A 23,986-nucleotide genomic window follows, 5' to 3' on the forward strand; every position below is an offset into this window, starting at 1 on the left:
CGTTCTTCATCTGACTTGTGATTCATGTGAGTTGAGCTGATCTGCTAACAGGAAGAAACCTTAAGCAGAACCTCTGCCTGGAGCCGGCCAGGTAGAGATAGAAAAAGAAGGGTTGTTCTCATTTAACTATTTCTAGCCAGCCTTTTTAGCTGCCTGCATTTTTCATTTTGCACCATGTTAGTACACTGCATTTCCACTAGATGGCAGTCATGAACAGTGTTTACTCATTCCCTATTATATGTTAAGAGTGAACCATTTAATGTGATCAAGCACTACCAGATATTAAGCCAACTTTAAATGGTGGTGTGATGTTTCTCGCCACTTCAAAATAACTAAACTATATTTCAGTTGTTTCCTGGAACTGTTCAGTTTAATTCGTGAAGGTAGCATGAAGTACTTTAGCACCCCCTGTTGACTAACATAGTGTAATGCAGGTATCATTACAGGTTTTTACAATTGTGTTAGTGTGGTCCTTACATTTCCCATAAAATTTGGTTTGAGGTGCAGTCAAAAAGTAATACCTTCTAGCGGCTTAGGCAAGCAAATGTTGGTCTTGTAAGGGAAGTGGGTTGTGTGCGCTCTGGGGATGAGTGCTAAGATGGGTTGTTATGCAATTACCTATTTCTAAGCTCATACTACACCATCCCCTGGTGATGCACATGATTATGGGTTGTGCTTTTCCTTTAACAACAAAATGTTTTACCCTCTCAAATGCAACACATGTAGAAAGAGTAGAATGAGGATAATACATGTCTCAGATATACAGTATTACATGTCTCCGATGTACATTATTACATATATCAGATATATTATAATATATAATATTTTCTCAGATCTCTCATTACCATAGCCTAGAAAACCATGCTGGACACAAATCAGCCTGTGTCATCCCTTTAGTCAAGGGGTGGATTGATTAGTCATCTTTCTATCAGGACTCTGGTTAACTAGGTTTTCCTTTAGATGTGCAAAGCTCCTGAAACTAAGAATCTAAGCAGTAGATGATGGGAAGAGAGGGAGAGAGCTCACTGGATGAGTGTGTCCAGACTTGTTTTCCGTTGTGTATTACATGTGTGTGCGTGCGTATGTACATGTACGTGTGAGTGCATCTTTGCATGCAAGGCCGAGGGAACTTGTATACCTTAAAGGGATCAAGACTCTACATGCTTATGTGTTGCATCACCCAGTTGTTTGTGGCCACAACATAGCGATGCCTGAGAGGTCAAAGTTTGAATCCCCTTCACTGAGCCCCACACCACCTCCGTGGCGGCACTAACCCCAGTTTAATTGCCTGAGTGTGCATATGATCATTGCTTCTACCCTTGCGGGGGCACCTCAACCCCGGGGGAGATCTTACTGACGCAGGTAGAAATCTACCCCCCACAGCGGCCTCTCTTGTTACACGCACAGCACGGAGACACAAATCCAGGCCTGTCCCGTACACAGACATTTGTGCTCCGTGCAAACCAGCACAGAAGAAGATGAGTGAAGCTTGAAAGTACACAAAAGGACCTCATTCAGATGTACATTTGTGTTTTATGTGTTTGTTAAATCATGTTTGTGTGTGTGTGTGTGTGTGTGTGTGTGTGTTTGAGTTTCTGTGAGAGGAAAATCATTTAATTTGTACAGGAGCCATGAGTGAGGCCATTGCCACAGGCTCTTTAACATGCGTTATTTGACGAGTTAATCTATACTCCAGGACAGCTGTGCTCAGCCTCGTGTCCTGAGCAGGGTTTCTGTTGGCTCAGTGGGCAGTGGTGACCTGCTCTGACCTGGTGTGTCTCTCCTCCCTTACATAAAGCCACACAGCAGGTCCTGGGATCATTGCAGCTCACCCCCACGGTTGCATAAGACTCTGCTTCTTCCTGGCTTTTTAATCTCTTTGGCCAATGATAAACTCTCTCTCTCACTATTGTGTTCGGTGATTGGCTGTTCGATTATCCGGCTATGGGACTTGCTGACCGGCATGGTTGGATGATTTTGAGTGCTATTGACAACTGAAACCCAGCTGGAATCTTCTTTGTGTATGCTGCAATGCACTGCTGTTAGTGTAATATGAAATGTCTTTGAAGTATAATACAGCAAACTAGCTTTTCTGATTGAAGACTAAAAATAGGAAGATCAAGATGGCCTCTCTTGAATGTTACCTAAGTGTTGAGCAGCTCAGCGGCCAAGGTTGGCCTGTTAGCACCCCTTCACAGTGGCATGAGCCAATGTGGCCCTCTTTAGTTTATCACACAGCACAGCCTGGCCACATTATGTCAAGACCCTCTGTATATTAGAATTTTAAATATTAACTTAATACAATTTTTCAAAATATGCCGAGTCCCTCCAGACTTGAATGGATGTGTTCAGTGGAATACAGACCAAAACAAAATCCCTTTGGCCCAACAAGTAACATTGTTTAGAATTCTGTAGATGTGGTGTTGCCTAGTTAATAAATAATTTGGTCTAGTTCTAGTTTGCTTTAAAGAGTGTCTTGACAACATGTTCATGATCAATTAGTGTCTCTGTCCCAAATGGATGTTGTTTGCGTTAGCTGAATACAGTATCAATAAAAAGTCTGGGGTTGGTCTTCTTAGGTTATCTTAGGTAAATGGCATTTAAATTCTTAACGTCTTTGGCTAGACTGCCCACACTTAAGCCAACATACCTGACTGACTCTGGCCCAAATGACTGTTCCTGTTGTTTGGTTAATTAGAGGATACTCTTGTTAATCCTCCAGCCTTACTCACACAAGCAAAGGTCCAGTGGGTTGTGTAAGGCCTCAGATTCACCAGGCTGGCCCGAGAGCAGAGGGATTTAAGACAGCAGCAGATGAGGCTAGGACGCAGGAAGGTGTGGAATAAAGCCAGGCGCAGCATGATTTGGTTCATTGATGTGGTGCTCTTTGTTTTAACCTGAGGCTCCAGAGAGCATGGGGAACAGGGAGAACAGAGCTTGTGCGTTCACATCCAGTGTGCTAGAACAACTAACCCGGTGTGCTAGAACAACTAACCCAGTGTGCTAGAACAACAAACCCAGTGTGCTAGAAGAACAAACCCAGTGTGCTACAACAACTAACTAAAGGAGATGCCAGCATTCCTCTCAGCGATGGACATTAAGTTCTCAATCAACTACGTGGACTAGTTGGGACAGTAGCTTGCAGATAACTTGTATGTTCACCTTCACTGGCTTCTCCCACTGTGCACACAACAGTATCAGTGCAAGATAAGAATGCAGGTTGCCATGGCATGTCCTTTAAAAGTGTAGTTTGTAGTGTACGTTGGATGTGGACAGTGTTATTTGTATAGGTTCAGAGGCAGAATGTCTATAAGGCAGAGATAGTGTGCCACTCCAGCATGGCAGCTGAAGAGACACATGACTTATGTAATGAGTGTGCTTGTGTAATGAGTATGCTTATGTAATGAGTATGCTTGTCCTGAGTCTGGGGAAATGTGGCTGAAAGGATCCCCAAATGAGTCTTTAAAAAGTAAAATTCTTAAGATGATTCTTTAAAACCTGAAAGGCATCCTGTGGGTTTACATTCCCTATAAAAACTCTGCTGGTATACCCTTTAATATAATATATATGAATTCATATATAAAATATTATATTAAAGGGTATACCTGCAGACTTTTGATAGGGAATGTGATAGGAATTAAACCTACAAGATGCCTTTCAGAATGTTGAAGAATATATATACAGTATATACATACACATGTGTTTTCTTTCAGTGGTTTTTCCATTTTTTATCTTTGCACTTTGCACATTGAATGATAATGTGCTATATAAATAAACTTGAACTTGAACTTGATTATAGTGATTGCAAGTAGTGTTTTGAGAGACTCCTTTGCCCAACAGGTAGGTAGTAGATAGGTGTTTTGTCCACTCCCTGTTGTAAAGAGTATGGAGATTTGTGACTCACGCTTGGCTCCTTTATCCCTTCTTAGACAGCTAAACATAGAGGTCAACACAACACACTCCACCAAAGGCACACAAGTGAAATCAGCATACACATAGCAGAGCATCTCAAGATGAATGTCTGTTTTCATGACTTGATGACTGTGGTAACTTTTCTGTAACATATATTAGTCTCTCTGTGAATGGAAACTTGTGTGCCTCATCCATCATGGGACATGTGTGTATTCCCACACATAGACACAGCCCTGTGAGAGACACCAGCGGGAGACACACCTGGAGACCAATAGTTCCTGTGAAGCAATTGAGTGGAAAACGGAAGGGCAAAACATACATAGAAGCACATATCACATGGGACCTCAGAATTCTCCATTGGAAACATACAAACACAAACACACAGACATACATTTCTGAAAACAGGTTTATTGTTTGCAATGAAGGGCATTGGATGCTGTGTTTCTCTTTGAAGCAACTTTGCTTGTTGACAAATAAGCATCATAATCGAGTACGCATTCAAGTAAGAACTAATGTCCAGTCTTTACAGACACTTTCCACTCCGAATCTTAACAATTACTCTCCCTCCAGAGCTATTCAATACTTTACTTTGTAAGTCTACTGTGTGAGGGCAATAATGTCCAGCATTCGGAATGTCGAACTCCATGCACTTTTGCACAAACGTTGAATTCCCTTTATGTAGGACTTTATGATTGGTTATGTAATGTACCTGTTTTGACCTAAAGCTTGTACTTTCGTTGAAGAAAGATAAGCTCATCTTCGGATTCGGCCCCTTACTTATTTAATTATATGCAACCAGGAGGAATTGATGTGCTATTCAAGCCACTCCTCTCACAGCATGATAGATGTATGAAGCTTATCTCTAGCTTCTGTTATTTCCGTGCTTTCCGACTAAACTAATCTGTCCAGAGACTACGGAGAGCTTTTTGACCGCAGAGCTGGAGCAGAGCCTGTCACAGCACACTCGCCTGTAGGTAAGTCAAAGGACCAGACGCCCGAGGACGCCGTTTGTCAACCCATTCATCACTGTGCACAGTGTGATGGCGCTGCAGATCAAAAGATAGATTAGCCTACCCAGGTAGAAGTGTCTGCTTTTTCGTTTTATGTTGGTGTGGAATTTGGTGCATGCAAGGCAGAATAGCTTAGTAATATTCGGACCGATGTCGAAAGGAACGAATGTTTGGAAGGAATGCTGATTAGAGGACGTCCTGAAACAATTATTCGCCGTAGTACTCTCAATAGTTTTCTTCTCTTATGATACGGTCGACTTTGATAGCAATTGCGAAATACTGGTGAACACCACTTTTTTGGATTCAGTTGTAGCCATTGCACAGGCATGACAAACCCAGCATCCTTTACTGATGTCCGTGTCTTTAAAAGCAACGCACCTGTCGCAGCGCTCTATCGCCTTCACCAACGCGGTTCTCTACCAGTGCTGTCCGTGTATTAGTCCCCGCACTTACCGCAGGAAGAGAAAAAACTGCTGGAGTTGTTACATGCCCGAAGGTGAGCCTATGTCTGAGTTGACATTTGCATTTGGTTCGTTTCTGTAGGGCACCTACTGTCCCGGGATGCATCTACAGTAAAATCATTGAGTAAAAAGATGCTTTATTTGTATGGTGGTCTGTATTGGTGATGTCCTGGCCTAGCACATGTGTAGATGAACCTGGATGTTCTGCAGCGCAATTGCGGAGTGGCGTACTTCATGTACGTGACGCGGGTGCACAGCTTATAAAAGAGTAGGCTACATGCAGACAGTAATCACAGACAGACTTACCAACTGAGAGGACAGAGGGGCACAGGGAAACAGACAGGTACTGCGCAACTGCATCTGCTTTAATTAATCTAATTTAGTGCTTTGTCTGCTTTTGGTTTATTTGGTATTTGGCTATGCTAATGTTCCTGTGTGAAGGTTTTGTTGTCAACATTACTACATACGTAAAACTGGTTATAGACTTAAAATTACGATGTGATTTCGAAGGTGTGATAAAATTTCTGTGTTTACTTCTGCCTAAAATATTTGCCAAGTGATGCATTCGCTATTGCTGTACGGTCATTTGTTAATGCAAATGTGTACTGGAATAAATATATTTTTAAAAGAAAACTAGGATAAGAACGTAAATAATTATTATTTGCAGTGGAATAGGAATAGTTACCTGTTACCTGTTACCCAGCTAATGCCAAACATATAATCTTCAGGAGGCTCTATGTGTGGCCCTTGATCTCATTAGCCAAAAGAAAGTCCCAGTTCATCTTAAGTGGATGTTCTTTGCTTTTTTGGGTTACCCTATTTGTCTATTAATTGACTTAATGGCTAAGAGACTCCAGATCTTTAACTGCATCAAATGTTGGTTTTGTTTTTTTCTTTTTCTTTTCTTTTAACTTTTTTTTGTCATTAGAATTGTTTAGGGTATTTTGGAGAACATGGCTGCTGCATTAAACCATTCATGCTGTGTTGGATTTTGCATGACTGGTCCTCCGGGTGATCCACACATAGATCAAAATACGTTAAGCAGTTATATACGGGGAAGGAACTGACTTGCTCCTTGTATCAAATGCTAATCCTATTTGAACCTGTTTAGTCTAAAGGCATTTTCTTCTTAATCATACCACACAGCAAAGTGAAACAAATTGTTGGGGTTCATAATATCATGTATAATACTATAAATGTCATGTATGGCTTCTTATGTGGCAAAAGCTGCAGAAATGCGGTATTTCAAATACATGTAGATTGCACACATGGGAAGAATAATTTCTTTCTCACACCTCATCGTTTTACTCTCAGATGGCCTTGCATCACTGTACAGACACCACTGTGTTCCATCCCTAAAGGCTGTGTTTGGCACTGAATACCCATAGCTTTAGAGAGGCTGACGCTTACGCCCCCTGTGCTTGCATTCACCAACGTAAATCACTTTGTGTGTCTGCCAGTTCTGCCTGGCATGGTGCAAGAGTTATGGCAGGCTGTGGGTGGCTGAGGGGTGATTAAGGTTGGCCAGTGAGACAATGAGTCAATCCCCTGGATCCTTACCAGGCCAAATGGAGAAACTGAAGTGGCACCTGGCCCAGACAAAGTCATAGACAGCTTCTGGTTTGCCCTCGAGACGGTGGTGAGCCGTGGTGATAAGGATGAGGATGACTATGCTTCTGCCGCAGTTGTTCTTTACTGACTGAGCTGACAGAGCTGGACATAGCTAACTGATGAGGAGGATTACATTTCTTTACAAGAGCTTTTACTTATCAGTTTTCTGGAACTGTAAGGATTTGGTTTTTTTTACAGAACCTTCTTGCTTTTTATGGCTATGTTTGGGTTATAGTATTCACGGCCAGTACTGGTGGTTTTGCTGCCATTTCTTCTTAGTTATTCATTTATCTTTCATTTTTGTGACTTCTTACAGAAATCCCGGTTGAAAATCAATCAGACATGGGTCGCAAGGAGGCTGACTATGAGTGGAAGAAGACCACAGAGGACATCCAGGAGGTGTTTGATGTTATGGAAGTGCTTGGATCGTAAGTATGGCCCACAAGGCTTGATCTTTTATCAGCACACTCATTTGTTAACTCATTACTAACATTTTCTATTAATTTGTACGCTCTTTAAAATGTAGGTTTACAAGAGCATCTCTTATTTTAATTGTTTACCTTTGAAGCAGCTTTGCTTGTTGACAAATAAGCATCATAATCAAGTATGCACTCAAGTAAGAACTAATGTCTAGTCTTTACAGACCCTTTCCACTCCGAATTTTAACAATAACTCTCTCTTCCAGAGCTATTCAATACTTTACTCTGTAAGTCTACTGTGTGAGGGCAATAATGTCCAGCATTCTGAATGTCGAACTCCATGCACTTTTGCACAAACGCTGAATTCCCTTTATGTAGGACTTTATGATTGGTTATGTAATGTACCTGTTTTGTACTAAAGCTTGCATTTTCATGGAAGAAAGATACGCTCATTATACGCTCATTGTACGCTCTTTAAAATGTAGGTTTACAATAGCCTTTAACTTCCTCACAAAACAATGAGATACAAAAAACAGAGATACATATTACCTCAAGTGGAGAACTCCACACAAATGTATTTCATTCAGATGAATTGATTGCCTCTACAGCACGATTCATTGGCTCTTCTTGCTCCTCTGATTTTAATGAATATAGCCACTTGTCTTTCAAGGACAAGGCAGATTGCTAGTCATGGCTGATTGGACTTCTCAGTCAAAACCTAGTTTTCTCTGTCCTGAAAGGCTTGGCTTCAGGTTGGCTTCAGTTCAGGTTGGCTTCAGAAGGCTAGCTTAGCATAGCAAGGTTATATCACAGACACAGATTTATTATTCAGACACATAATGCCAAGGCAGTGGCAATTGAGGCTATGACAGACTAATCAGTCTGAGTGATCAGTCTGTGGAGGTATTGGATTGGTTTTTGCAGGTCAACATGAATTTACAGGTTATGCTGCTCAGTGTGGTGGGGGTTTGAATCTGTTTGCATTATACAAGACAAACTACAAAGCAGTCTCTGGCATGTACAGTGTTTTATCGTTTTAACCAGATGTGGTGTTTGACTGTTTGTCTTGCATGGATGGCTCGATCATTTTGTAGGTCGTATAAGGTTGTTTGAGAATCATTTGTTGGTGATAACCAAAAAAATCCCCCAAAACTGCATCTCATATTTTCGACCATTACATTCAAATCTGTGCATCTGACTAGACCTTTCATTTTATATCGTTGCAGCCTATCCTGTGGAACAATGAAACCGGTAGAAATGAGTACACAACAGCATGAAAAGAGGCTCATTCCCATTAGCATCTGTAAACGCCGGCTCTTGCCTTTGGCCGCAGGTCATAGGCTAAATGGGTCAGATAGTAATCCACCGACCTCTAAGACTGTACTGCTTGTGGTTCTGAGTACACCGTGATGTCAGAGGGCCAAGGGAACATTGGGATCCAGCTAGAAATGGGATTCACAAGACTGTCATGAGAAAACAAGGAGGGGGGGGGGGGGGGAGATGAGTAATTATGAGTGATCAAGGCTCTGTCCCATATGGCTTTATAAGCCAATTCCAATGGCCTTCATCACACGTGTCTCAAGTCTGCATACCCTACACATCCAAGGTCACAATACTACAATATTAGAATAACACTTTATTGCCCTTTACTACCATGAGGTAAAATAGGACCGGAATTGTATGACTCAAAAGTGGGAGCCTGACAGTTGTTTTGAAAGAAACAGAAAGCATGGACAGGCAGCACAGGAGACAATCATTCTGTGGGCTTACTGTGGAAATGGGAATAAGTGATCTGCAGAGTGCGTGCAGCTGGGCTCATCCACCTGGAGACAGGTCATGGGGTCGTACTGCGGGTGACAGAGTGGACAGTAATCTCTCTGCCAGACAGGGGAAAGGGGTCACGAGGACAATGGATGACAAGAAGAAAGGAGAGAGAGCGGGCCTGCTCGTGAGCTAATCTGCACTCTGCCTGCATCGGCATATTCATATGTACTCTAATGTTTGTTGGGATCCTTTAAGCTAAGGGTCTCAGAGTGACCTTGCTTGACTGTGATCAGACTTTCATGCACTTAAACTTGCTTTGATAATTAAGAGGCAGTGGCTGAACACTCAGATGAAACTGTTTTTGATGAATCACTATTCAGTCTCCTTGTTACTCCGGCGTCCTGCCTTTAGGCAAAGGTGCTGTGATGAGCTGGATAATAGATGTCAGGGTTTAGATGGGGGAATTGTGTGTGTGATTGATTGATAGATAGATAGATAGATAGATAGATAGATAGCACTATATTGTCCATTCACTCAGAAACATTCACATGCTCCAACAAGCAGTCACAATACAGCACAGAGGAATATCTACAGCATAAAAGAACATCTACAACATAAGCATGAAATGAACATAGGAGGGCATCTGCAAACGCTGAGAGGTATTTGGGTGGTTACATAGTCCATGTGTGTGCGTGTAAGTGTGTGTGTTGGGGGGAACTTAAAGACACAGAGTGACCCACCACCTTGGAACAGATCCCCAGGAGCCGCAGAAGGCCACTGAACCAGACTGAGCGAGAGTCTGTATGAGAGAGAGAGAGAGAGAGAGACCGAGAGACCGAGAGATAGCAGTTTGTCTGCATGTATGAAAATGTGTGACTATTTGCACCTTACCTCAAAATTTAGTAACAGTCATCAAGGATGTGTGATAGAGTGTTAGACTGTGTGTGTGTGTGTGTGTGTGTGTGTGTGTGTGTGTGTGTGTGTGTGTGTGTGTGTGTGTGTGTGTGCGTGTGCGTGTGTATGTGTGTGTGTGAGTTTGTGAGACTGCTGATGTGTTGCATGCAGGTGGATGTGCTCAGCTAATTCCAGTTAATTAGAGTCTCACCCAGGGGAATGAAAATACATCAGCCAGAAACACACCTATGAGTTCCACTTATTTCACCAATCTCTGTCGCCAGGCGCAATAATCAAACACATTACAGACTGTCTGTGCACACATGCATGGGCTCAAGGCTCAAGGGACTCTTCCTACTCTACAGGGAAGCTCCACATCGTTATTTTTTTATCAAATTTCTTCTCTGGTTTATTCTTTCATTCGTTCTCTCATCCTTTTGTCATATGACTTCTGTCTGCAGTCTTCTCGACTCCTTTCCCTGCTCTCCCCCTGGTGACTCGGTTGCTGTGGCAGGTCTGTCTGCCTTGCCTATGCAGGTGTGGGATTGTGTGCGCAGAGCAGCTTCTTGTTGTGTATGCAGACATGGTGTTGTGTCCACATTTGTGTGTACAGGCATGGTGTTGTATGGACAGGTTGTCTGCACAGGTGTGTAGGGGGAATGGACATCCTGTGGGGGTGCTGTAAGGACAGGTTGTCTGCGCAGTTGAACCTGTTGTGGTTTCCAATGCGTGAGGGATTTGCCTTCTAATCCCTGCTGGTGAGAGCAGCTATTCACAGGCACAGACTAAGATAGACTGTAGTATGGAGAGGAAGCTGAGCCTGATGGGAACAGGACAGTGGGGCTTTTCATCTGACCATATGACCTGTAATCCCTCCTGCAGCACGCCTGATACTGATCTTAGAGATCATCAGGACCCATTTGACTCCATTAAAGGACACCCATAAACCTTAATGAAAGTAACCTAATAAAAGTTTTTTTTTTTTGTCAGTGCCTAGTGAGATGTTTTAGACAAATGGCCTCATCATGAAATCAGGAAAGCAAAGTATTGAAGTAAATTATAACCACCAACTGTATGTAATCTTCTCTTCCCTTCCTCTGTGTGTGTGTGTGTGTGTGTGTGTGTCTAGTGGGGCATTCTCTGAGGTCTTCATGGTGAAAGAGAAGAAGACCGGAAAGCTCTTTGCCATGAAATGTGTGAAGAAGAAGAACAAGAGGGATTTGAACCTGGAGAATGAGATTGCCGTGTTGAGGAGGTGAGTTTGTAGGAGTGTGTGTGTGTGTACATGAGTCACCTGCTGCTTCTGTGGATTTTCTTCTGGAGGCTTCTATGACAGACCAACACTAGAGACCCTGCTCACACTGTGTGTCTGTTGCAGGATCCAACATGAAAACGTGGTGTGTCTGGAGGATTTCTATGAGAGCCGGACCCATTACTATCTCCTCATGCAGCTGTGAGTCCCTTTGGCTCTCTCACTACCTCTGTTACAGACTCAGACCACACAGCTCTGCCTCAGGCGGCAGTATGAGTAGATGGGTTTGAAAATGAGTGGACTCGTCATGAATATGCATTTCTGTGTGTGTGTGTGTGTGTGTTGTGTTGTGCAGTGTGACTGGAGGGGAGTTGTTTGACCGGATCCTAGACAGGGGCATGTACTCGGAGAAGGATGCCAGTCACGTCATCCAACAGGTGCTGGAGGCTGTCGGCTATCTGCACAAGAACGGCATCGTTCATAGAGACCTAAAGGTACACACACACACTACCACCCTCTCTCTCACATACACACAAACATCACAAACACACAACTGAACACACACACCGAATACTCTCTCTCACACACACACTCACACACACAATCCCTGAGTGCAGGTGTTCATCATTTAATTATCTTTCTTTTCTCCATGGTTGTCTGTCTGTCTTGCTCTCTCTTTCTCTCTCTCTCTCTCTCTCTCTCTCTCTCTCTCTCTCTCTCTCTCAGCCTGAGAATCTGCTGTACTACAGTCCAGATGAGAACTCTAAGATCATGATTAGCGATTTTGGTCTGTCTAAGATTGAGGACAATGGCATCATGTCCACTGCCTGTGGAACACCTGGTTATGTGGGTAAGCATGGGAATATACAAAAAGGACATACACAAAAGCACTGTTGAGTCCAGTATCCCTATGTTTAATATCTGGTGACTGAAGTATCCAATTTCATAAATCTCACCGCTCTCTCTCTCTCTTCCGCAGCCCCTGAGGTGCTGGCTCAGAAGCCTTACAGCAAAGCAGTGGACTGCTGGTCCATTGGAGTCATCACATACATTCTGTAAGGACGGCTTTCCTCATATTTTATCACTTGTAAACATACTGACCACATGCCTGTTGATAGCAGACTGGTGGATTTAGAGCGCCATCCTATGGATTAAGGCTGTAAAACATGCACAGAAGTAAAAATATACGAAGGATGTTTTTGTCTTTGGTACATGTAACTTGGCTAATCGCACAATTATCGGGTATTTAAAATGAATCACCAAATTAAGAAGGTTGATTATCCAAGAATCATTTAAATGTTGGTCACCTGATTAAATGACAAAAAGTTTAGATGACCGTGGGGGCTTGTTTAATGGGTGTCTAACGCAGTTTTCTGGGCAGTTGGCATAATGAATGAATTTTGAATACTTTAATTTGCTCAAGAGGAGACAGATGAACATCATCGCCGATAGGAGCAATCCACACGTTTTGAAATGTTAATTTCATAAAGCGATATCGGATTTCAAAAGAATAATTTCGCTGGCCTCTGAATCTAAAAAAAATGTATTACTTAAGTGATATTTTCACTCCGTCCACACACATTTATTTTCGGACATGTTGGAGACGTCTCAACAGCTTCAACTGAGCTGTGCTGACCCAATATCGAATATGCGAATGAGGGCATGCAGCAGGTGATTCATTTTGAACACTTGAATCATTGTGCGATTAGCCAAGTTATACGTGGACAGCTAAATGGGTGATCATCGTAAATTGCACTCATCGTCTCTCTTTAGATGTTGACCAGAATAAAAGCAAGCTAAACACCCTTCGTAAATTTGCCCTCTAATGGTTATCTCTTTTATTCTCCATATCCCTAGTCTGTGCGGCTATCCCCCCTTCTATGAGGAAACAGAGACTCGTCTCTTCTCTAAGATCATGAAGGGGCAATATGAGTTTGACTCTCCATTCTGGGATGACATCTCAGAATCTGGTAAGGCTCACCTCCATCTCTATCCTCTCTCCATCTTGCTCTCATTTATACTTTCATTTCTCTGAACAGATGACATACAAATAGATGATATTGTCTGTGCTGTGTTGTTACAGCCAAAGACTTCATTCGTAACATGATGCAGAAGGACCCAAAGATGCGCTACACCACTGACCTGGCCCTCAGGCACCCCTGGTGAGCACAGCAACAAACGTCAGGGTTCAAAGTCAGCTGTGAGGGACACAGGCTGGTTAAACTATGAATACCCTGTAGCAGGTTCAGCGTCTATGATATGTATAAATGGAGTAGTGATACAGGGTCTTCATTTCTCTCAGGATCATTGGAAAGACAGCACGCAGTCAAGACATCTATCACTCTGTCAGTGAGCAAATGCAGAAAAACTTTGTCAAGTCCAAGTGGAAGGTGAGCTCAAAAAACTGCTAGCTATGCAAACAAGCACACATTCACAAAACACATACAGATCTCCTAATTCCTGTGTATGTTTATCTATGTGTGTGTGTGTGTGTGTGTACCACAGCAAGCCTATAATGCCGCAGTGGCTATCAACCACATGAGGAAGCTGCAGCTGGCTCATTCTGAGATGGCCATGCGTCAGAACAGTGTTGTCATTCCAGAAGTCAATGTCATCGAGGCGTCCACCATTGCCCCAGCCGTGGAGCCCCACAAGGAGCCCAACAGCGATGAGGTTAATGGCAACCTCCCGGCCAGTCAGAGCACAGTTATGGGTCACGTGAGCGTGCCACACAGCTGTAGTGAGCCCAGGAGCCATTACGAGGCAGCCCTGAGCGGCAGCCAGAGTGGGCCTCAGCCTACACGCCCCCACGGTGGCACGCTGCCCATCCACGCAGGCACACTCACCAATGCTGAAAGGGGCAAGCATGTCTACCAATCTGAGCCAGCCAACCTAAATGGGTAAGAGCGTAAACAATGTAATTTCTCTTCTACCACCAGTGGTGGACAACGATACCTCCATCTAATAATGATACCTCCATCTAATAAGGATACCTCTATATAATAATGATACCTCCATCTAATAATGATACCTCCATTTAATAAGGATACCTCTATATAATAATGATACCTCCATCTAATAATGATACTCCTAAGACCAAGAATATCTTCAGTGATGAAAAATGTTTTATTTGTGTTGGGTGTGTTGCAGGTATGGCAGTAGAGGCGCCAATCGTTGGGGCCAGAGTCTGCAGACGGCTGTGTGCTCCGTCATGTGATCACCTGTGCGGCGCATCATGACTAATTAAGCAAGTAAGCACTTCTATTAATGTTCACACTAACAATAACACACAGCTGCAATTCAGTGATAAGGGGTAAAACAGACCAACAGGAACTAATGGCTGTCATAATGCAACATGAATAACATTCTTATTTCAAGAGATCAGTTAACAGAGTTTCCACAGCTACCATCTCCTATCACTCCTGAACATCACTGGTGTTTAAACTGATACCACCAATGGTCATTTAACTGCTGATGGATACCACCAGAGTGTTGAGTCTCTATTTCATTTATTTTATTCCACCCCCCTCTCTGTCTCTCTGTACCTTCCTCTGATTGACAGGTCGGTATTTCTGACTCAGCCGATGGCTGTTTGGAAGGGGCGGAGCCCACAGGCAGGCAGGAGAGCTCATTCAACAGCCTTTGGATGGAGGGACTCTGAATCCACAGTAATCGGAGGGTGCCAAGAGTTCTCCCAATACACATACGTGTACATAAACACATAAAGTATACCTAAAATACACACACTGTCACACCGACTGCTGTCTGCTCATACCAAGAATCTTTTGAGGACAGTTGCTAAAGATAATTCTTGTCAAACGAAACAGACAAACAGTTCATATATGTGTGTGATCAAACAGAACGTATTAGTGTGTGTGTGTTTGTGTTAGAAGAGTGCCTGTGTGTATATCTAAACAGAAGCACTGTATTCTACTTCTGAAAAGCAGAGGTTTCTGTGAGCGATTGTCGTTTCACATTAAGAGCTTCAGTGTGTTGGTGCATCTGTATCTTTTGTGCTGTCCTGCATCCTTAGTATCCGAGCACCAGCGAGTGCCCTGCATGGTCATGCCACTAGAACGCTTGCTGCTGTGGTGTGGTCGACTCACACTCTTGTGAGACCTCTGAAACGTATTACAGGCGCTTTGATTTACTACAGCTTCATTCATTCATTCATTCAAGAGACCGTTAACTCAAAGTGGATTCCTTTATGATAGGCGACTTGTATGTTTTCAAATTGCTTCCATCTAGACTCTGTGGAACTTTGCTATATTTTTTATATTTAATGTATTCATATACCATGTACATACTGATATTTGATTTTTGTAAAAAATAAAATAAAAAAAACGAAACAAAAAAAGTCATATTGTTATGAACTCTATGCTCACCTTCGTGTATGGTCATGTTTTTGTTCCATCACTGTACATGAAGTATAACTTGCCTCTTGGCTGATTCCCTGTTATCGTCTGTGTAGCTTATTCTTGTTAAAGAGATTATGGCTGACAAGTCTCCTGCCTAAAGACCAGAGGCATGTGTGGTCACAGGAGATGCTAGTTTTCACTGTGAAATACTTTACTTCTGTCAATAATAAAGAAATAATCCCTACTACTGTTGTACTTGCCTGCTTTCTTTCAAAGCTTATTGAGGACACTGAAAGATGGTACTGTGTCCAGCAGCGTTTTAATCCTCTGAATGGATACAGCATTTACAGTGCATTCAGAAAGTAATAATATACCCTTCACTTTTTTCACATGTTGCAGCCTTATGCTAAAATCATCGTTTTCCCCTCATCAATCTACAATCGATACCTTCATAATCAGAAAGTGAAAACAGGATTTTGTAAATTCATTCAAAAGGAAAAAACTGAAATACCACATTGATATATGTATTTAGATGGAAGATGGGAAATAGCTGGACTAGCTGGACTTGATTTTTGTACATGATCCCTGATATAAATAAATGAAATTATATAATAATAATTATAATTCTATTATTATTATTATTATTATTATTATTAATAATAATAATAATTCTTACTTACTTAAATAAGAATTCAGACCCTTTACTCAGTGCTCAGTTGAAGCACCTTTGGCAGTGAGTCTCCTTGGGTATGATGTGACAAGCACACCTGGATTTGGGGATTTTCTGCCATTGTTCTCTGCTGATCCTCTCGAGCTTGGTCAGGTTGGATGAGGACCGTCAGTGGACAGCTATTTTCTCTCCAGACATGTTCAATGGGCTTCAAGTGAAGGCTCTGGCTGGTTCACATTCACAGAGCTGTCCCTAAGCCACTCCTGCATTGTCTTGGCTGTGTACTTAGAGTTAGTGCCGTGTTGGAAGGTGAGCCTTTGGCGGTAAGGTCCTGAGCACTCTGGACCAGGTTTTCAGTAAGGATATCTCTGTACTTTGCTCCGTTCAGCTCTCCCTCACCCAGTCTCTGCCACTGAAAAAAAGCACAGTATGATGCTGCCACCACCAGGCTTCACTGTTGGGATGGTATTGGGCAGATAATGAGCAGAGCCTGGTTTCCTTCAGACATGACGCTTAGAATTGAGGCCAAACAGTTCAACCTTGGTTTCATCAGATCAGAGAATCTTGTTCCTCATAGTCTGAGTCCTTTAGGTGCTTTTTCTGCAAACTCCAAGTGGGATTTCCTGTGCCTTTTACTGAGGAGAGGCTTCCATCTAGCCCTCTGCCATAAAGCTCAGATCGGTGGAATATTGCAATGATTGGAGTCCTAGAGGTTTCTCCCATCTCCACACAGGATCCCTGGAACTCAGCCCAAGTGACCACTGGCTTCCTGGTCACCTCTCTTATCAAGGCCCTTTCCTCCCAATTGCTCAGTCAGGTGGCCATCTCTGGGGAAAGTCCTGGGTGTTCCAAACTTCTTCCATTTAAGAATTATGGAGGCAACTGTGCTCTTGGTAACCAACACAGCCTTCCCCAGATATGTGCCTCAACACAGCCCAGTGTCTGAGCTTTGCAGGTAGTTCCTTCATCCTCATGGCTTGGTTTTTGCTCTGTGTAGCGAGCCCACCCGGACTCGAACCCGGGTCTACAGGGTGCCAACCATGTACTCTGACCGCCACGCCAAAGAGCCAGGCTTAATGGCATGGCAGTCAGAGCATATACTCATGTGTCGTGACGTAATAGGGCATGTGGCCAGAGGTGAGATTAGGTGGGGACCCCCCTCAGTCTCCGTGAGGGGTAGGCACACCGGTGTCAGCGTGGTGGCTGTGTGAGGAGATAAACCAAACAACAGAGGACCAGATGGGGGGGGTGTTAGAGCTCATCTCTCAGCTCTGGCACGTGTGTTTACTGAGCATGAGATTATAACTCTGGGGACACTGAGCTGACATGAGGATGATCAGTGTGTCTGGAGTGTGTGAGTGTGTGTGTGTGTGTGGGTGTCTGTGTGTGTCTGTGTGTGTGTGTGTGTGTGTGTGTGTGTGTGTGTGTGTGTGTGTGTGTGTGTGTGTGTGTGTGGGTGTCTGTGTGTGTGTGTGTGTCTGTGTGTGTGTCTGTGTGTGTGTGTGTATGCGTTTGTGTGTGTGTGTGTGTGTGTGTGTGTCTGTGTCTGTGTGTGTGTGTGTGTATGCGTTTGTGTGTGTGTGTCTGTGTGTGTGTGTGTATGCGTGTGTGTGTGTGTGTGTGTGTGTGTGTGTGGGTGTGTGTGGGTGTCTGTGTGTGTGTGTGTGTCTGTGTGTGTGTGTGTCTGTGTGTGTGTGTGTGTGTGTGTGTGTGTGTGTGTGTGTGTGTGTGTGTGTGTGTGTGTGTGTGTGTGTGTGTGGGTGTCTGTGTGTGTGTGTGTGTGTCTGTGTGTGTGTCTGTGTGTGTGTGTGTATGCGTTTGTGTGTGTGTGTGTGTGTGTGTCTGTGTGTGTGTGTGTGTGTGTGGGTGTGTGTGGGTGTCTGTGTGTGTGTGTGTGTGTCTGTGTGTGTGTGTGTCTGTGTGTGTGTGTGTGTGTGTGTGTGTGTGTGTGTGTGTATGCGTTTGTGTGTGTGTGTCTGTGTGTGTGTGTGACTGTGTGTGTGTGTGTGTGTGTGTGTGTAAAGTCTTATCTTCAGAGCATATACTCACACTGACACCGGAGTGCCTACCTCTCTTGTCTCCTCACACAGACACCACGCTGACACCGGTGTGCCACCTACCCCTCACAGAGACTGAGGGGGTTCCCCACCTAATCTCACCTCTGGCCACCTGCCCTATTACGTCACTACACATGAGTATATGGCAAGATGTATCAAATACAACATATAATGCAGATAAGACAACAACATAACATACAATATGACAGTGAACACAGCATAGAAAGTCTATAAACAAAGCACCTGTAAACTACCAAATCTAAATCAGCCACATGTACAGCCATCACAGAATAACATGTCCACTCTGTGCTCTTCATGTCTCAGGCGTGATCAGTAAAATTGGGGACTGAAACATAATATATAATGTATAATAATATGTATAACTAAGAGAAGCTGTCACTTTATCAGAGAGTTTTTGTCATGCTGGATCCTAACATTCTGTCTGACCCAAGGCCTGTCTGGGAAATACAGTCTTGCTGTTTTGGGCAAAAGATCATGGTGTACACACACACATACACACACACACACACACACACACACACACACACACACACACACACACACACACACACGTGCACTCTGGCGCTCACACAGAAGTGGGTCAAAAGTCTGGATGTTTCACTCGCCACAAGAGGTAGGAACGGACAGAACGACAAGAGAGAAGAGGGAGTGTTGCTTCATATCCTGTCCTCTTTCCCCTTACCCCAACGCAAGCACAGGCTCCTGGGAGAAGGATGCCTGGCCACTGTGTGATGCTCTTTCTTCACAACCTCTTCACCAGGCCAGAGGGGAGTACCGAAGGTCAGGCCAGGGATTGTGCCACAGCTGGACAACATTGCACCAGACCAGACCTGCCGGTTTAATGGTGGGGTGTTCAACTGGCGGTGATTACAAGCATATACAGATGATCTGACATCTCATATCAGACAAGGGCTCTGTAGGCAAGACTGTAAACATACAAATCCTTCAAGCCTCTCTAAATCTATTTCTTCCCCATGTGGTGTTAGTGGCGACCTAATACCAAGCTTAAGCAGCTGAGGTCTCATATGCATTATTTTGGATAAAGCTACAACATCACTAAACACATCCATTATTATTATCAAACATCTATATATAATATAATCTAACAGATGATAGAATTCTTTGTATATATAATCAAACAGATGATAGAATGCTTTGTTGATCATTTGTCTAAAATTATCAAAGTTAAAGGATTATTACAGACCAACCTGTGTGTTAGACACTTGCTGACTGGCACATTATTAGTATAGCATCCCCTAGGGGCCAAATGGCTTAATGCAGGCATTTTGATGTACATTTTGGTATAGCTACTTTCTTTTACATAACTTTGTGGTGAAATGACACCACTTCCTGTTTGGTGTCAATCAACAGTCAGCAACTGTTATCATCGTGAACACTGAAAAAATATAATTTCTCAAAAGCAGAAATTTCCTCACAGATTTGCCTTTTTCTCTTTCTCTCTCTCTGGATTTGTGTGTGTGTGTGTATCTGGCCTCCCTCTGATCAGCCAAAGCCCACAAGAAAAGTGGATTCTCTCAGCCAAAGAGACATCACTGTTCCATAAGTGGCCAGTCTGATTCTCACATGATAGGTTCATGACCACACTCCCTCACTCAGCCCTTTCTAAGTCCCTCAGAGACAGACAGACGGCCATGCGCACGGCCACATCATGGAGTGGGTGAAAAGACACTAGTATTTTGTACCTGCACATGAAGTTTATTGAGTTATTTTGCAATACATCAACATAACTGAGTTATTGTGTTATTTTGCAATACAGCAACATAACTGATGCAAATTCAACTACAATCAAAACATCTTCTTAAACTGTTATGCTTAGGCTTTGTATATCATCATATAACACCCTTACTCTACGTCATTATGCATGTTTTATTCCCGTATGTTTACCCATGACATCATGTGTGGTTTGTATGAGTTTCTCTTTGTATCAGGTTCTTGTAATGATGAAATGTGAATTTCCCACTAGTGACCAATAGTGACCTTTGTATCGAATCAACACAGCACTACCAGCCAATCTTTTTTCATGAATATGTATCAGCAAGGAGGGGCCTCTTACTCCTAGGCCTTCATAAGGATGGATCTCAAAGACTCCTCACCCACTGATACTGGTACAACACTACCCATACTAGGTATCGTCGTTTTGGTCTGTCCTTTCATGTAAGTACCTCTACAGACTAAAGATTTGGATGTTTCAAATTTACATGAAATGTGATGTTGACCATAATGTCATAGATAGAGAAAAAAAAGTGCAACACTAGCACGGCTGAATTTAACCCATTTACCAGTTCAGCAGCAGAATCAGTATTACTGAGCTCACACACATTACAAGCTTAGAGGACCAAATGTATACTAATGGTTTGTCACCTTACGTTACTAGCTCAGTCGAGTTGAAGATGCAAAACATGCAAGAGGTTCTTCCATTTGCCCGTGAGATGCTGGAGCAGGGCACCAGCGGGAGGCTCCTGAAGATCTACCTGCTGGGCTCGGGCCTAGCAGTCTGTGGGATGGTGGGGGGTCTGGTGGATGCCGCCTCCTTCATTTTTGGTGAGAAGGATACCATCTCCATGGAGACCGTGAGGTTTGAGCCCGTGAAAGCTGTGAAAGAGCAGATGGTGCCCGTGGAGCCGGTGGTGCCCGTGGTGCCCGTGGAGCCCGTGGAGCCTGTCAACACTGCTGAGAGCGCAGCTGATATTTTTGAGGATCAAGAGATTTTTGCCAAAGCCAAGCAGAACCCAGCCATCACACAGAGAAGAAGGAGCCGCTCCTTTGCGTCCTAGACCGGACGCACATGCACACGCAGCATAGACACGCAGAAATAGAACGCATTCATGGCTACTCATTTTGGACTTGGTTATTATGTGGTTTTGTTAGGTTTGGATTACATGTGGTGTAATAATGATGATGTGATGGCTACTTGGTGGCTTCTAGATGTGATGTAATAAGCTTTGGGGTTTGCTTAAGACTGGTGGTAACCTTGCACATATTTGTTTATCATCCCATTAGAGCAATGCTTATGACACTATGACACTGAAAAATATTAAAACTTGTAAAACAAAAAGATCTTATGAAATTAAATAAATCAAGATTTTTTTTATTGTGGGTCAAGATGTGCCATTATTCTAAGCACTCCCCTCCTCTTAATAGATAAATACAAATCTTTGGATGTAGTGATAAACAAGGCTTTTAGAGTATTTTACTGCCTGATGAACATTTCACACTTCACATTTCACACTAGAAGGGGTTAATCAACAGTCTTTTAGAAATTGCTTGTTAAGGCATGTCCCTGGTCATGATTCTATAAATGTATTTATGATTCAGAAACAGTTTTAAAATCATACCCAAAGCAGAGCAGAAGATCCACCATAAACCAAATACATTATTTCATATACTCAAGTTCTGATGGATAACCACCAAGTCAATGTGTGTGTTCTATCTTTTGATTGCTTGATTAACTATTATAAGCTTGAGCACTTGACATGTGTATTAATATTCTGAGAGTTTGTATACTCGTGAAATCTTTTTCTGCCAAATAAGACCTTCTCTGCATCTGCTGTACAATGCTGGTGAATGCTAAAGCATTAAAGTAATAGAACCCATATTAGTCTCGCCGTACTGTTGAGTAGCATCCATTGTGCTTTGAGAAGACTTTATAGAACATTATAGGTATTGCTGGTATAAACTGGACAAAAAAAGGAAATATTTAAAACACACAAATCCTACATGATGTGATGTCCAATTTCAGACCAACATGGCTGTGCTGGTTAATGTGAACTCAGACTTAGCACACCAGGCAGGCACGTGCACAGATAGACCCCTAGTGGTGCTCAAGCACCTGCCCTTTTGCCCTGGATGAGAAAAGTGCCCCTTCTGCTGGAGCCAAATTTTTTCTTCATTCATCAATATTTAAGAATAAAAATTACTCTCTCTGTCATCAATTCCCCCCAAATGTGTTTTGATATATGACGGGGCATTTATTTGAGTTCTTTTGAGAATTTCGCCCCGACATGCTACCCGGCGCTCACAAGCCCCACGCCACGCGCCCCTCCCTCCTCCTCCTCCACTTTTAGTGCTCATGCAGTGCTGAGCGCCAGGCCAAACGGCTGCAGCCTACTTCTTCTCTGACCCGCAGCATCAGACAAACAGGTAATGACGGTGTTTGTGCAATCCACCGACGTTGTTTGGTGATAAATTAACCACAACATTAGCGCCGCTGAAAACATTATGTCGCAACTGGTCCGACGTTTCCTAAAAAAATAAACAAACACAAAACTCACGAAATCCATGATTTCAAAGCCTTGTCCAGCTGTTTACTGACGTTTGTCGTGTTTAATGAAGAGAGGGAGAGAGATACAGGCAGACAGACAGGCAGGCAGGCAAGCAGGCAGGCAGGCAGAGAATTTAAAGGGAGTTTTACGGTTCTACAAATTAGACTAGTTCACTAGTTTTGTTTAATTTAAAATCGTAATTATTGAAATGAAAGGTAGGTCTTAAGTTGAGCTACATGACTATATTATTAGTGTAATGCTGCTTATGCTTCAACTCAGTCAGAAAACAGTAAAAAAAATATGTGTGTACTGTGTTGTCAGCTTTACAGAGATAATGTAAGTCACTCTTGATCATTATGCACAACATTGATTTATCTCATTTACAAAATTTGCAGCATAATGCCAAGAAAAGAGAGACTCCAAAAGTAGAAGGACAGGGAACTGCAGCAAGCAGCTCAGGGTAGCAGCTTTATTTTATCTTGGATCAGGCCATCAACTAGTAAAACAAATAAGGGAGAATCAGTAACCCTACCTGAGCCCATCATGGATGAGGAAGGACAGACAGTGTAGGACTGAGTTATGTTCAGGAGATAATTTGAGTTAGTTTGTTAACAAAAATAAATATTTAAGTTGAGAATATCCTACTGTGTTTTTTATTTATTTATTATTATAATTTTTTTATTTCATTAATAATTTTGGCGATGGGTGCCCTTTTTTTTGGTTTGAGCACCTGCCCCCCAAAATGTCTGTGCACGTGCCTGCCAAGGAGCCATATTAGATAGTTAGATTAGCGTAGGGAGAGAGTTCTTTGCGATCGCCAAGATCCATTAATCCATCATGATGAGTTCTTGTATGAGCGCTACCGATTCAGCCGACAAGGAATAATTAATTTACAAGACCTTCTCGAGTCATTTATTGCAAACACCACAGTCGAACATTGACTGTCTTGCGCTTTTTTGCGAGTGGGACATTTTTGTAGCGTCGGCGATGCGGAGAACAAAGCACTCATAATTATATGACAGTGTTATTAGTACACCATAGCATATCATTATTGTAGAAAATGATTTAGGTGGACTCATGATAAGAACAGAGAGAAATACACAACATTTATTTTCACTGCTTCCATTTATTGCATTTGGTATTAATACATTTACATTTAGTCATTTACCAGACGCTTTTATTCAAAGCGACTTACAAGGAAATGTAAAACTACACCGAGGTAGGAGGTGAGGGGAATCAAACTAGCAACCTTGCAGTTACTGACCGGCAGGGGT

At 42.8% G+C, this 23,986-nt stretch overlaps 2 protein-coding genes across 6 annotated transcripts; both read left to right on the top strand.

Annotated features, from left to right (window-relative positions):
• The first annotated feature begins 4,728 nt into the window (after window positions 1-4,728).
• On the top strand, window positions 4,729-15,925 carry camk1gb (calcium/calmodulin-dependent protein kinase IGb). Of its 5 annotated transcripts, none has more exons than XM_031566428.2 (13): window positions 4,729-4,886; window positions 7,311-7,422; window positions 11,201-11,326; window positions 11,450-11,524; window positions 11,679-11,817; window positions 12,050-12,173; window positions 12,303-12,378; window positions 13,181-13,293; window positions 13,407-13,485; window positions 13,626-13,713; window positions 13,829-14,223; window positions 14,474-14,574; window positions 14,886-15,925. In XM_031566428.2, the coding sequence occupies exons 2-12, from the start codon at window positions 7,337-7,339 to the stop codon at window positions 14,538-14,540; spliced, it is 1,368 nt and encodes a 455-aa protein (XP_031422288.1). In that variant the 5' UTR covers window positions 4,729-4,886; window positions 7,311-7,336; the 3' UTR covers window positions 14,541-14,574; window positions 14,886-15,925. The 5 variants fall into 5 exon arrangements, with proteins under 5 accessions (XP_031422288.1, XP_031422289.1, XP_031422286.1 ...); XM_031566429.1 differs by lacking the exon at window positions 4,729-4,886 and adding an exon at window positions 4,909-4,990; XM_031566426.1 differs by lacking the exon at window positions 4,729-4,886 and adding an exon at window positions 4,999-5,418.
• A 4,581-nt stretch (window positions 15,926-20,506) lies between these two features.
• g0s2 (G0/G1 switch 2) lies at window positions 20,507-22,043 on the top strand. The gene is made up of 2 exons (XM_042707530.1): window positions 20,507-20,604; window positions 20,825-22,043. The coding sequence occupies exons 1-2, from the start codon at window positions 20,522-20,524 to the stop codon at window positions 21,222-21,224; spliced, it is 483 nt and encodes a 160-aa protein (XP_042563464.1). The 5' UTR covers window positions 20,507-20,521; the 3' UTR covers window positions 21,225-22,043.
• The last annotated feature ends 1,943 nt before the right edge of the window (window positions 22,044-23,986 follow it).

Source organism: Clupea harengus, chromosome 4 (assembly GCF_900700415.2).
Source record: "Clupea harengus chromosome 4, Ch_v2.0.2, whole genome shotgun sequence".
Classification (NCBI taxonomy): domain Eukaryota; kingdom Metazoa; phylum Chordata; class Actinopteri; order Clupeiformes; family Clupeidae; genus Clupea; species Clupea harengus.

Bases quoted from the DNA above. Each gene is read 5' to 3' on its own strand.
- g0s2 (XM_042707530.1), top strand. From the start codon at position 20,522: ATGGATCTCAAAGACTCCTCACCCACTGATACTGGTACAACACTACCC. The intron at 20,605-20,824 runs GTAAGTACCTCT...TTACGTTACTAG, and splicing joins GTTTTGGTCTGTCCTTTCAT to CTCAGTCGAGTTGAAGATGC.
- camk1gb (XM_031566426.1), top strand. From the start codon at position 5,274: ATGTCCGTGTCTTTAAAAGCAACGCACCTGTCGCAGCGCTCTATCGCC. The intron at 11,525-11,678 runs GTGAGTCCCTTT...TGTGTTGTGCAG, and splicing joins TACTATCTCCTCATGCAGCT to TGTGACTGGAGGGGAGTTGT. The intron at 12,379-13,180 runs GTAAGGACGGCT...CCATATCCCTAG, and splicing joins GGAGTCATCACATACATTCT to TCTGTGCGGCTATCCCCCCT.